The 12203-nt window shown below is 40.1% G+C and overlaps 1 protein-coding gene across 2 annotated transcripts in view; it reads left to right on the top strand.

The window, feature by feature from the left end:
* Positions 1 to 7804: 7804 nt before the first annotated feature.
* The window catches only part of nrp2a (neuropilin 2a), a 50110-nt gene continuing 45711 nt past the window's right edge, over positions 7805 to 12203 (top strand). The window contains exon 1 of one of the 2 annotated variants that reach the window (XM_083522299.1): positions 7805 to 8517. In XM_083522299.1, the coding sequence (XP_083378425.1) occupies positions 8427 to 8517 (91 nt within the window). In that variant the 5' untranslated portion in view covers positions 7805 to 8426. The remainder of the gene's footprint in view (positions 8518 to 12203) is intronic. The other variant, XM_083522300.1, reaches the window with a different exon arrangement.

The raw sequence follows: 12203 nt of genomic DNA, 5'->3' as shown, positions 1-12203 counted from the left end.
ATTTATTTTTTGTTTTTCTTGTTTTTTTTTTTTTAATAATTAGATCTCTAATAGTTTTTTTGGTGTTTATTTGATCCTCCTTTCATTTATCATGAAAGGAATGTTAAACCGTTTGTTTAGTCTCTGCGGCTACTCGATCCGTCACTTCCAGCACCAACATTTTTACGACAGTCGAGCGCTACGGGTTCATCTGCGTTTTATGAATGAAGACATTCGTCTGCTGAAATAAGTAGAACAGTTAAGTAGATCATATCTTTATAAAATTTAATATAAAATGTAAAAAATGGGGTGTAACTATTGTACACCATCATTTATATTTTGCATAGATTTCATTTTATTTAATAAATTTGTGCATATTAATTTCATTACTCAATTTGACCAAAAAAGTTTTATATATATATATATATATATATATATATATATATTATTTTTTATTAAAAACCAAGCAGGCGTTTTATTTAAAATTGTTTTAAAATTTGTAAAGAGTTGACGTCTAAAAACATTGTTAATAATAATAATAATAAACTGCGTTAATAAAAACACAATTTGTTGTTTTGCATTTCTTCCGCCAACCATACAGTAATTGTAACTGAGCCATGACTTAAAAACCGAGGTACGTAACGACCCGTGAACTTTGTGTACTGTTAATTAACTTTGTGTACACTGCTAATATTTCTATATCTTTTTGAACAAGAGCCCTTTAAACCACAACTGCAGGATTTCCCTTAAGCATTGAGAACTTTGTCGAGTCTGCAAAACAGTCTCCATGCAGGTAGATCGGTCATTCAGGGTCCATCACTGACTGTGTTACATTCATTCCTTATTCCGATTCCACTACTGGCCACTCGAGGCGCTAGATTTTGTCCAAATTCCAATTTTAAGCCGGCGAATAAATACGGCGTGCTTGTTTCGGTTCTTTTTCAGTGTATATATATAAAAAGGGTGTGTTAGGGAACCTGCATATTTTCATATCGGTGTGAGCACACGAGTGTGTGAGTGTGTGTGTAAAACGGGGGCTCTGGTTGGCTTCCTAGATTAAAGGATACATGAGGAAATTACAGTGGAGAGACCGAGCAGTGGGTGGTCTGGAGCGCTGGATAAACACCGCGCATACTTTGGAATAAGGAGCGGGTTTACGCATTAATCACCAAACCCGAGCTCTCCAAACTCCACCTCCAACGTGAACTCACAACTCTGATTAGTCAGAACAGGAGCTACGAGGTCACATGCTTAACGTAATCACTGTAGAAAACTGACAGGTTTGGACAGGTAACTGATGAAGTCACAGCTTTTCACCTCAGACAGAGACCAGAAACTCCTTCCATCATCACCAAATACACGTCCGAATGAGAAATGAGATGTTGCTACAGAAACACTACCATATTAGAATGAGGACAGGAGTGTATTTATTGTGCCTTATAACCAGACCTGCTGTCAGAGCTACTGTTAAAGGAGGAGTCAAACAGAGAGAGAGGGACAGTGAGCAGGAAAGAGAAAAATGAGACAGAGAGCAAATGAGTGAGAGACAAAATGAGAGAAACAGAGCAAGAGACAGAAGGTGAGACAGTGAGTGATTGAGCAAGAGAGTGAGACAGAAAGTAAGAGTGAGACAGGGAGTGAAAGAGTGAGACTAGAAAGTGAGGGGGTGAGACAGAGAGTAAAAGTGAGACAGGGAGTGAAAGAGTGAGACAGATACTGAGACAGGGAGTGAGAGTGTGAGGGAGTGAGTGACTGAGGCAGGAAGTAAAAGAGTGTGTGAGAGGGGGGGGGTGAGAAAGGGCATGATGGAGTGAGAGAAGGAGTGAGAGAATGAGACAGAGAGATTGAGACAGGAAGTGAGACAGAGAGAGAAAGTAAGAATAAAATGAGTCAAAATGAGGGAAAGAGACAGACAAAAAAAAAAAGAGAGAGAGACCACTTGAGACTGAATACTTGAACTTTTGAGAACCTAAATTCTTGACTCTGATTGGTCAGATTTGGTTTTGTAGAACAGCTGCTATGGAGTCGCATGTTATTGCGACTTCAATGTTGAAACAAGTGCAGGGACGAATGTCGACAGCTGCTTTTCCACAACATGAAGAGTAGCTAGAAATGGATAAATAAAGCTTTGATAAAATTGTGTTCAATTTAAAGAAATAAAACTTTAACCTTAAGAACATCCCTGTAACACAATGAGTTATTCTATTAAATCATAGAATTATATTGGGCTGCAACTTACGATTATTTTGACAATCGATTAATCAGCCGAGTATTATTGTTATTATTTTCCAGATTAATCAGATTTGTTTTTTTTAGAAATGTTTTGCTTTTAGATAAATATATATAAAACCGTCATTCAGCGTATTTATGCTCCAAAAGCATTTGAACGTCTTAAAACCGCAAAAATGAAAAGTGAGTCACGACCGAACACATCCAGTGTACCACTACACCATTTACACATGATGAGGATTAAACAGTGTTTACTGATCGTGCTGATGTTTCACCTTCATCCATGACTCCAGTGGGTTTTTATTTTCACGTGCATCACTGTGGTACTTCCATCCTGCACAAGCTCCACTTTGCATAACTTCCAGGTACAGTTTTCTTTGTTGCGTTTAATATAAAATGCTCCCATGCTATGGATGAGTTGGGACACACACTTTCCCCTGCTGCCAGTTGACCCCGTACTGTCTGCCATTTTCGCTGGTGGGTGTGTTCTCTTACTGGCACGCTAAACCAGAACTGGAGACGCCCAAATAATTGCATTCGTTGACAACAAAATTCTTTATCGATTACTATTGATTAGCTGTTGCAGCCCTAATATTATACTATCTAAAGTAAGGTGTGGGTGTGTGTGTGTGTGTGTGTGTGTGTGTGTGTGTGTGTGTGTGTGTGTGTGTATACGACTGTATTTCGGAGCATAGAATCACAGTCTAAAGTTATCTCAAACAAAACAGGACCACCTTGTCAGCTTTACAAGGCCAAGCAAGTGAGCTCTCCTCAAAGTTTACACCCCCCCTAATCTCTGCAGCAGACACTTTTACGACAGAAGGAAAAAACCCAGAAAGACAGAGAGAAGTTTAACTTTTAATGTCAGATGAATAATGTGAACTCCCCACTTGATCTCAAAAACCACGGAAACGGATTTTAATTCTTGATTTTTAAATGTTAATGTCTAGAAAGATCCGTCTGTTGTCTGTCAATTTATTTCTCTCTATTAAATGGTTTATTCATCTATATTAAAACATTATTCAATTATGGTTCTGATTTATTTTAAAATACATATACAAATACAAAAGTATTTTAAAGATTTGGTACAAAAGCTCTAAAGGATCCGCTCACAATTAGAATGAAGAAATGAGGAAACGCAGACAATGGAGACTCCTTACAAAAAAAAATCCCTTCACAATCGATTGGAGACACGATTCCACGCGTCTTAAATTCAAATCAGGCGACACATCCATCAAACCAGCACCTCTGAGTGAGCTGTTGCTATAGAAACCATCATATTCTCCACCCAGTCCTAAAACTGTTTCAATCGTTCAGCTGAAAAAAAGACTGAGAAATAGAACTGCCCTAAATCCACAACCCGCTTTCACCATTTCAAACCATTTGGTGCAGCATGAAACACGACAAAAAAAAAACCACACCCAGAACTGTTGAGCAGCTCGAATCCTGGATCAGACACATGAGACAACTCAGAAACTGGTCTCCTCAGACCTACATGGAGCGAAGACGTGATGCTGCACAGTGGGGAAACGTGGCCCTGTTGCAACTTTTTATTTGAGAAGTATTACGTGAAAATTAAATATATAATGTACAACTTCTCTTTGAAACTTTTTGGGTTTATTGTGAATAGAATATAGATTTTGAGATCTGCAAACCATTTCATTCTCTTTTTTTTTATGTATATATTTTATGTATATTTTGGGGATTGTAGAAAATGCTTTTCATTTACATTTGTATTATCTTCTCTCAGAAACCGGGTGAGGAGCTTCAGATGCGTTTTTGATGGCTGTGCGGCAGACGAGCCAAATTTCAATCTAGTTAAGATTCCCAGTCACAAACTGTTTAACCTCCTTCCATCGAGAAGGAGATACAGGAACATACAGAACCAGCCTTTTCCCATCCACCCTACACTATTAGATCACTGTTTAAACACTGTATATAACTTCTGTATGATTCTACATACAATGTACATATTACAAATTGTATTTTTATACTCCTTATTCTCTACACATATTGTGCCTTACATACATCTGCACTATTTTATTTATGAGTATCTGTATACACACACACACACACACACACACACACACTTTACTGTACATCCTGCCTAATATTTCACATTCATGTGTGTATATATATATATATTTATTTAGTGGACTTTATTCAGCTTGCACATTTTTTCCAAAACTGCAGTAGCCTTATAACCTTCTACTTGTTCCTTTACAACAGTGTCTGCACATTATTTCACTGCCATAAACGTAACTATTTGCTTGTACTCTCAACGATGTGATCGATCTATCTATCTATCTATCTATCTATCTATCTATCTATCTATCTATCTATCTATCTATCTATCTATCTATCTATCTATCTATCGATCGCACGCTGGCGAAGTCGTGAGGAGATAACCGTTCAGATCGGTTTAGAAAAACGCTCGTCCCTCTTCTCATTGTGGCAACCATCATTTTTGCACTAGTTTCAGTTTTTTCGTTCCACTAGAATTTCTTGGGAAAGAAACAAACAAAAATTTCATAAATTAAAAAATTTATAATGACACATAAGAGACATAGAATAAATAAATCATGACATAAAAACGACTGATCGCTATGACTTTGGAAGTGTTTGGTAGAACCGAATCTGAAGGTCACAAGATCCAATCCCAGCCACACCAAGCTGGGGCCCCTGAGCAAGGCCCTTAAGCCTATCTCTGCTCAGTCGTATAAATGAGAAAATCCAAATCGTTCAGAATAAGAGAATCTGCTAAATGCTGTAAATGTAAACCCTGGAAACAGATTAGTTCAGATTGTATCACAGACAGATGGATGACTGTATTCAGCCCAAATGCAAGCCTGAGGCAGGATGAAGTGGTCTCCAGACCAATCAGGCGCCCCCGTGATGGTTATCTCCTCAGGCTATGGTAAAGAAAGTAAAGAATTGTGGCATATGAAGGCCTCGTGACGCCAGGAGGCAAAATCTGTACGAGATTTTGATGGAACGATTGCGGTAAATGTGTTTGCCAGTGAACCATAACAGCCATTGTCATGAATTAATGCGTTTATAGACAAGTGAAGCATGAGATTGGAATAAATAGGTGATAAAACAATGCAACACAAATATACGAGCTGCAATTAGCACTCAAGAAGGTTTGTGATGTGCAGAAACACTCGGACTTGGAGGACAATAAGGGCCTGATTTTGACGTGTATTTCGGGTTCAGAAAATTCAACACAAAGAAATAGAAATCAAGCGAGCAGACGCACACTGAAGACGTTTTCTTGTTCCTGGACGCGTCCGGGAAATAGCTGCCTACTGTAAATGTCAGACTCGCCCTGAAAACACGACTCGGCGAGGTATTTCGGGCGCCTCGCGGCCACCAGCGTGTTATTAAAAAAAACCGCCGCTCCTGTGTTTAGTGCTACATATTGGAGAGGAGGCTCCGGGCAGGGCGCCTGTTTCTTTCCATTCCTCCTTTTTTTTTTTTTTTTTTTTTTTTTTTAACATGTGGTTACTCAAAGAAATCCACCTCCGAATCGAAACTGCGGGTGGGACGACAGAACGGGCCGGTGGTTGGTGTGCGATGCCTCCGAAATAGCGAACGTTATGTCATGATTGTACAGAGGAAATAATGACTGCTGGTGTGGCCCTTTATATTTTAATAAACTACAAATAATTTCTTTACACCAACTTGATTCTGAGACTGAGATTGTAGCAGTTCTTCAGGCCTGGGTGTGGCCTGCGACCGACTTTCCCTAAAACCATGACGCCCAACAATGGAAGGAAGGAATACACGCGACATTGCCAAAAGTATCGGGACACCGGATTCTTCCGGCTGTATGTGGAGAGAAAGTTGTTTAGAAAGATTTTGTGATGCAGTGGCATGAAATATTTCCTTCACTTGAAGATTCAAATCCTCCATGCCGATGCTCCTGTGCAGAAAGCAAGGTCCATGGGTTGAAGAGTGTGGAAGATCTTGGCTCTAGATCTCAAGCGAGCCCTGTTTAACAATGAATGTAAATGCTGGCTTACCTGACCTACATCAGGAGCTGACTTTACTAACACCCTTATGGCTGAAGGAGAACAAATCGCCACAGGATCTAGTGGAACATCTTCCCAGAAGAGTGGAGCGTATTATAAGAGCAAATGGGAATGCATTGGGGAATGGGACGTCCAAAAAAGAAGCAATCTTACGCCACAAATGTCTACAAACTTTTATAGCGAACGCTGTGATGCTTACGCACCAAGCTCTCAAGCCTGAGGGTGGAGCTATTACTCATTTCCACATCAGATAACTGGAACACACACACACACACACACACACACACACACACACACACACTAAAACAAACAAACATGGGACCATCTGATACCTGACGCAGCAAAATCAATCACCCTGTGAACAGCTGATCAGATCAGGACCATGTCAAAGCCTGGAAGTCCAGCTGTGCACAACATCTGCTCTGTCAGAACCAAAGCACAACCTGGGATTGCTCTTCGTTCTACTCGGGACCACGAGCCTGCGCAGACAACCTTCTCTCTGTGTGTGTGTGTGTGTGTGTGTGTGTGTGTACCAAGGAATTATTCCACCAGAGTCTACAAAAAGCTTTAAAAAAATTCTGCTGGAATGTTTTTTAATTCCCTCCTCCATCACACTTTCCTTTCCTCCTCCGTCGTTTGTCTTTTCTTCCTCCGTCATGTGTGTGAAATCTGTTCACGAGACCAAGTGGAGCAAGAACACAAACACACACACACCTTCAGCACAGTGTGAGCCCAGATTAGTGAGCTGGCCCTCACTTTACAACTGAGTGCCAACACTGAGTCTCTGGTGGTCCTTATAGTGTTGTTTGTATGTTTCTAAGTGCTTGCATGTAAATTTAATAATTATCTGTGTGTGTGTGTGTTTACCCTGTAATGTTAAAAAAATAAAAATAAGATAACAGATAACAATAATGTGTTTGTGCTTCATGTACATGTGTCTATGGACGTACTGTGTGTGTGTGTGTGTGTGTGTGCATGCTATATATAAATATATGTATATAAAATGGAGTGTGTGCTTTATATACACGTGTCTATAGAAGCATGGGTGTATATCTGTGTGTGTGTGTGTGTGTGTGTGTGTGTGTGTGTATCCATGCACGCTTGTGTTTTTTCTGTACATGTATATTTGTGTATCTGTGTGTGCTTCCATGTGAATACTCTACGTATCTATGCACGTGTGTGGTTTGTCCCCTAGATTGTGTTTCTGCAAAGAGCTGAGTTTAGGCCCCCTACAGGCAGAGCAACGGAACAACAGTTTAGATATATACTTTGAAAAGTATTTGTGTGTATATATTTATATATAATAAAATGCGTGTGCAGATTTTTTTTTTCTGATTTAAGAAAATAAATACTTAAATATGTATTTTATATTGTGTGTGTTTATTGTGTGGCTGCTGAGAACGCGTGTCTCATCTTTGTGTGTGTGTGTGTGTGAGGAAGAGAAGGAGAGAGAGAGAGAGAGAGAGAGAGAGAGAGAGAGAGAGAGAGAGAGAGAGAGAGAGAGAGAGAGAGAGAGAGAGAGAGAGAGAGTGTGTGCGCTCGCGCCTGTCTAATCAGTATGTGAGGTGGGGAGGCGGGCCAAGGAGGACTCACTGTAACGCGAGCTCACTCCCTGCTTCACTCACTCACACACGCGCAGAGAGAGAGAGAGAGAGAGAGAGAGAGAGAGAGAGAGAGAGAGAGAGAGAGAGAGAGAGAGAGAGAGAGAGAGAGAGCGCTGGGTTAGAAGACGGAGCGCGCGCCGGGGGTTTACACTTAGAGCTTCAGCGCGCACGGTCTCGGTCTCGGTCTCTCTCTCGGTGCTGCCCGTTTGCGCGCGCGGACTTTCGGTGGGACGCGCTTGCGCTTTTAAACCACTACTTTTTTTGTAAATTGCAATTCTATTATTATTATTTTTTCTTCCTTTCTTTCTTATTGGGGACCATAAAAAAAAAAAAATTCAGGAATCAGCGCGAGCAAGAAACCAACCGGAACTTTCGATCAACCAGCTACTAGAAATAAATAATCTAATAATAAATTCTTGGGGGAAAAAAAGCTCTCACACCTTAACTTCTTTTTCCTGATGTAAACGTTTTGCTGGACTGCACGGAGGAGCTCGAGGTTCTGGTGGTTTCTATAATTCAGGATCCTTCCAAGATCCTTTCCAGCTCTCAGGAGTGAAGCCTGGAGCGCGCGCTTGGCACGATGGATCCGACGCACGCGCTCACACACACACTCCTGCTGCTCGCGTGCTGCTGCTGCTGCTGCTGCTTCACGGCGCGAGCGGAGGCAGAAGGTGAGTCTCACTTCAATCATCTACACTGTCCGGGTTTTCAGGGCACAGCAGAGAAAAGCACCCGGTGCACCTTGATCTTCTGTTCTTCATCCAAACCTGACCACTGCAACCTTCTTCTGAATTGTGGTTATAATAATAAATATTTCATTATTAGTTTTATTATTCCTACAAATATATATATATAAAAACCCGGAACATCAGAATTTGCAGGTTCTCTTCTGAGACCTTGTATACGTGGTTCCTCACCACCATAACCCTTCTGGATTATGCAATTATGCTGAGGAACCTCCCAGGAGCTCTCTAAAAACTTCTCAGAAACCTCAAATATAAAAAATCCATACATTAGTTCAACGAGGCACAGGGGAAATGTCCACCAGTGTTCCTCGTGTAAACGTTTTCCCCACATTCTTCTGGTGATAAGCGTGATTCTCAAAGCAGGAAAAAAAAAACAACCTTGAGATGATCTGCTCAGGAGAAACTTTTCAGTGTGGCCCGAACTCAGTGTTTTTTTGGAGCAGTTCATTGCTAAATCAGGCTGTTTTCATGTTCCCTCTGAGGAACCAAAGGACCAGCCGTGGTGACGTTTTTTTCGTGTGGCCAAAGATTTTGGACACAAAACTCATCCGTGATCCTTTTTCTCAGGATGGCAAAGTCGTTTTCCAATTTGATTTCAAATATAAAATAGTTGTTTGTCTTTCCTTCTTCTTTCTCTCCTTTGCAACATGCTGCGTTCAACACCACAGAATGGCGCTGAGGTAAAAAGTTTCACAAGGAACCTGAATTGGATGGAAAACACACAAAACTATGTTCTGTGTTTACTACATCATAAATAGGATTCTTAATTATTTGTATTATTTTTGCATTAACTATTGAAGAATCTTCAGTGGGATGATGATTATAATCATGTTATAAGAAGCTCCACTCTTCTGGGAAGATGTTGCGCTAGATTTTCTGGAGATTTGTGTGAGATTGCATTCAGCCATTAGGGTGTTAAGAGTTGGAGCTCTATAGCAGGAGATCTTCCATTCCAAACCTTGGAAAGCAGATCTTCATGCAGCTGGAACAGGTTTGGGTCTCCTGTTCATACCAAGACATCCAATACAATCGAGCGTCGACTTCGTAGCAACAAGAAGCGCATATGGCTGGTGTATATTATAGATCATATTCTAGTCAGAATTCAACAATAATAACGCCGTTTTCACGTTTACACGGGGAAATAACTGTTTAAAAAATTAAATGTTTACTCCTAACACCTGTAACCACATTGTGTTAAAATTCTTATTTTTATGAATCTTTAGAAATGAACAAAGAATATAAACAAATACAATGCTGAATCAATGCTTTCGAATTTCCTACTCGGATTTCAAGTCGTATTAACGTTCACATTGTTGCCTTTAATCTGACGCAGGGAGGAAGAACATACTTCATCCCCCCCACCCAAAAACAATCACACACGTTTTTATCCGCATTGTCAAACGCTGCAAAATGTAAAAACATTAAAATAAATAAGTGTTAAAAAAGGAGCATCGAAAGTACAGGTGGATGCAGAAATGCACATGTGGCTCCGCCCACATTTTGTAAATAACATTTAGAATGTGAAATTTCGGATGGCCACAAAAATAAATGAAAATAAATAAATAGAGAAAAAGGTTTTGGGTGAAAAGTTTTATAGGAGAAGGACTTAGGAAAATAATCCATTCATCTATCCACTTACGTTGCCTTATAACTCACACTGTATAAGGGATATTAACAAATGTAAATCTACTTAAACTTGACCCCCGATGATAAAACATGTCCTTTGAGACAACAGTAAATTCCCTGTTTGTTTGTAGGGGGCCTGAGGTAGTGCTTTCTCTCACGTTCTGCCACTTCCACAGTCGATTCGTCTCGTGTGTGATTTTTATTTACTAATCCAGCTGTTTGTGGAATTATTGCGTTTATCACTGTAGACATGCTCGTACACAAAATCATACTGTATTCACTAAAGAATACAAAAGGGACAGAATTAAATAGATGAAAGCTATTTGATAGCTGTGACTAAGAAAATAATTGGGGGGGAGAGAGAGAGAGAGAGAGAGAGAGAGAGAGAGAGAGAGAGAGAGAGAGAGAGAGAGAGAGAGGAGAGAGTGTTCATGGTGTGTTCCAGGTCTTGGATGCATAAAAACAGCAGTTTGTGGATGTTTAGGACTGTAGAAGTGGTAGAAATCTCATCACATCTCTCATTAAATATACTATACACACACACACACACACACACACACACACACACACACACACACACAAGGTGGTAAGAGTCACTAATTCGCATTTTAAACTAAAAATTATTGATTTGAAAAAGTGTGCACCAGACACACGTTGACATTTGTATCACGATGCATAGTTCAAAATATTTCTGTGGGTAACAAACGATGTATTTATATATCATTATTACAAGATGCGCTATTTTTTTATTATTTAGAAGGTGACCAATCTTTAGATTACGTTAATATGACGTGTCAACACTACGGAGACCGAGGCGTGTCCCGAGAGTCAAATAGAATACAGATTAACATGGCAGAGGTAGAGCTGCGTCTTCCTGGAGACACAACAATTCATGTGTCCTATATTTATTTATTATACAAAGCATCTAAGAAGAGTCTCCGTGAGAGACCGGGAAAAACAGCCAAAGTAATTCTTTATGTGGCTTTTATATATATATATATTTATTTATTTTTTTTCCATTGATATATATATATATAAAAGCCACATAGCGAATCAGTTTGGCTGTTTTTCCCGGTCTCTCACGGAGACTCTTCTTAGATGCTATAAAAAAAAATATAATATAGGACATTTTCCAGCCATATGCGGTTCTTTCTCCAACTGTCAGAGGCACGAACCTGTTCCAGCCCGACAGTGTTCCTGTGCACAAAGCCAAATCCTTAAGGAGCAAAAATCTCCACAAAATCTAGTAGACCATCTTCCCATAAAAGTGCAAATACTAAAAGCACACAGTCTTCTGCTCAGGTGTCCACAAACATTTGTCCATACGGTGTGTGAATATATATAATGTGACGACATGAACCAAGTGCTGTAGATTAAACACAGAAAACACAGTCTGAGGTCTTTGCTAATTTAGAACTATAGTCCACCTGTTTCCTTCCATTCCAGAGACAACTTTAGTTGTTGTCCATCAAGTTGTCCGACTCTGTCGACATAACACACAACCGATCCATTACAAACACACACACAGTCACTGTTTATTGTGGTTCAGACCGACTCCAGACACAAAACACTCACTTCGACAGACATCACAGTAAATGTTGTGAAAACATCAAGTCAGACTTTTTTTTCTGGGGTCATGTTCAAGTCCATGCTGAGGCTGGAGACAGGATGATATTTTGGTAAAGTCAGTCAGAGCTTTGATGCGTGTGTTTGAAAGGGAAAGGATAGAAACGGGTCTGTAGCAGAGAAGAGGGAGGAAGAGGAGGATGCATGACAAGTCGAATTTGTGGAGGAGGAGTTGCGTTTGGACTCGTGGAGCGAAAGAGCGAGGGATAAAGAAGTGGACAGAAATAGGCAACGAACCACAGGACGAGGAGAGAAATCATATTTCCTATTCAGTGTTCGGGAGAGCTTGTCCTGAATTGCAATGAAGACAGGGAGGGAGAGAAAGAGAGAGAGAGAGAGAGAGAGAGAGAGAGAGAGAG

The sequence above is a fragment of the Silurus aristotelis genome (genome assembly GCF_946808225.1).
Source record: "Silurus aristotelis genome assembly, chromosome: 20".
Lineage (NCBI taxonomy): Eukaryota > Metazoa > Chordata > Actinopteri > Siluriformes > Siluridae > Silurus > Silurus aristotelis.
The sequence above is the reverse complement of the archived record's forward strand: the minus strand, read 5'-3'. Positions and strand labels throughout refer to the sequence as shown.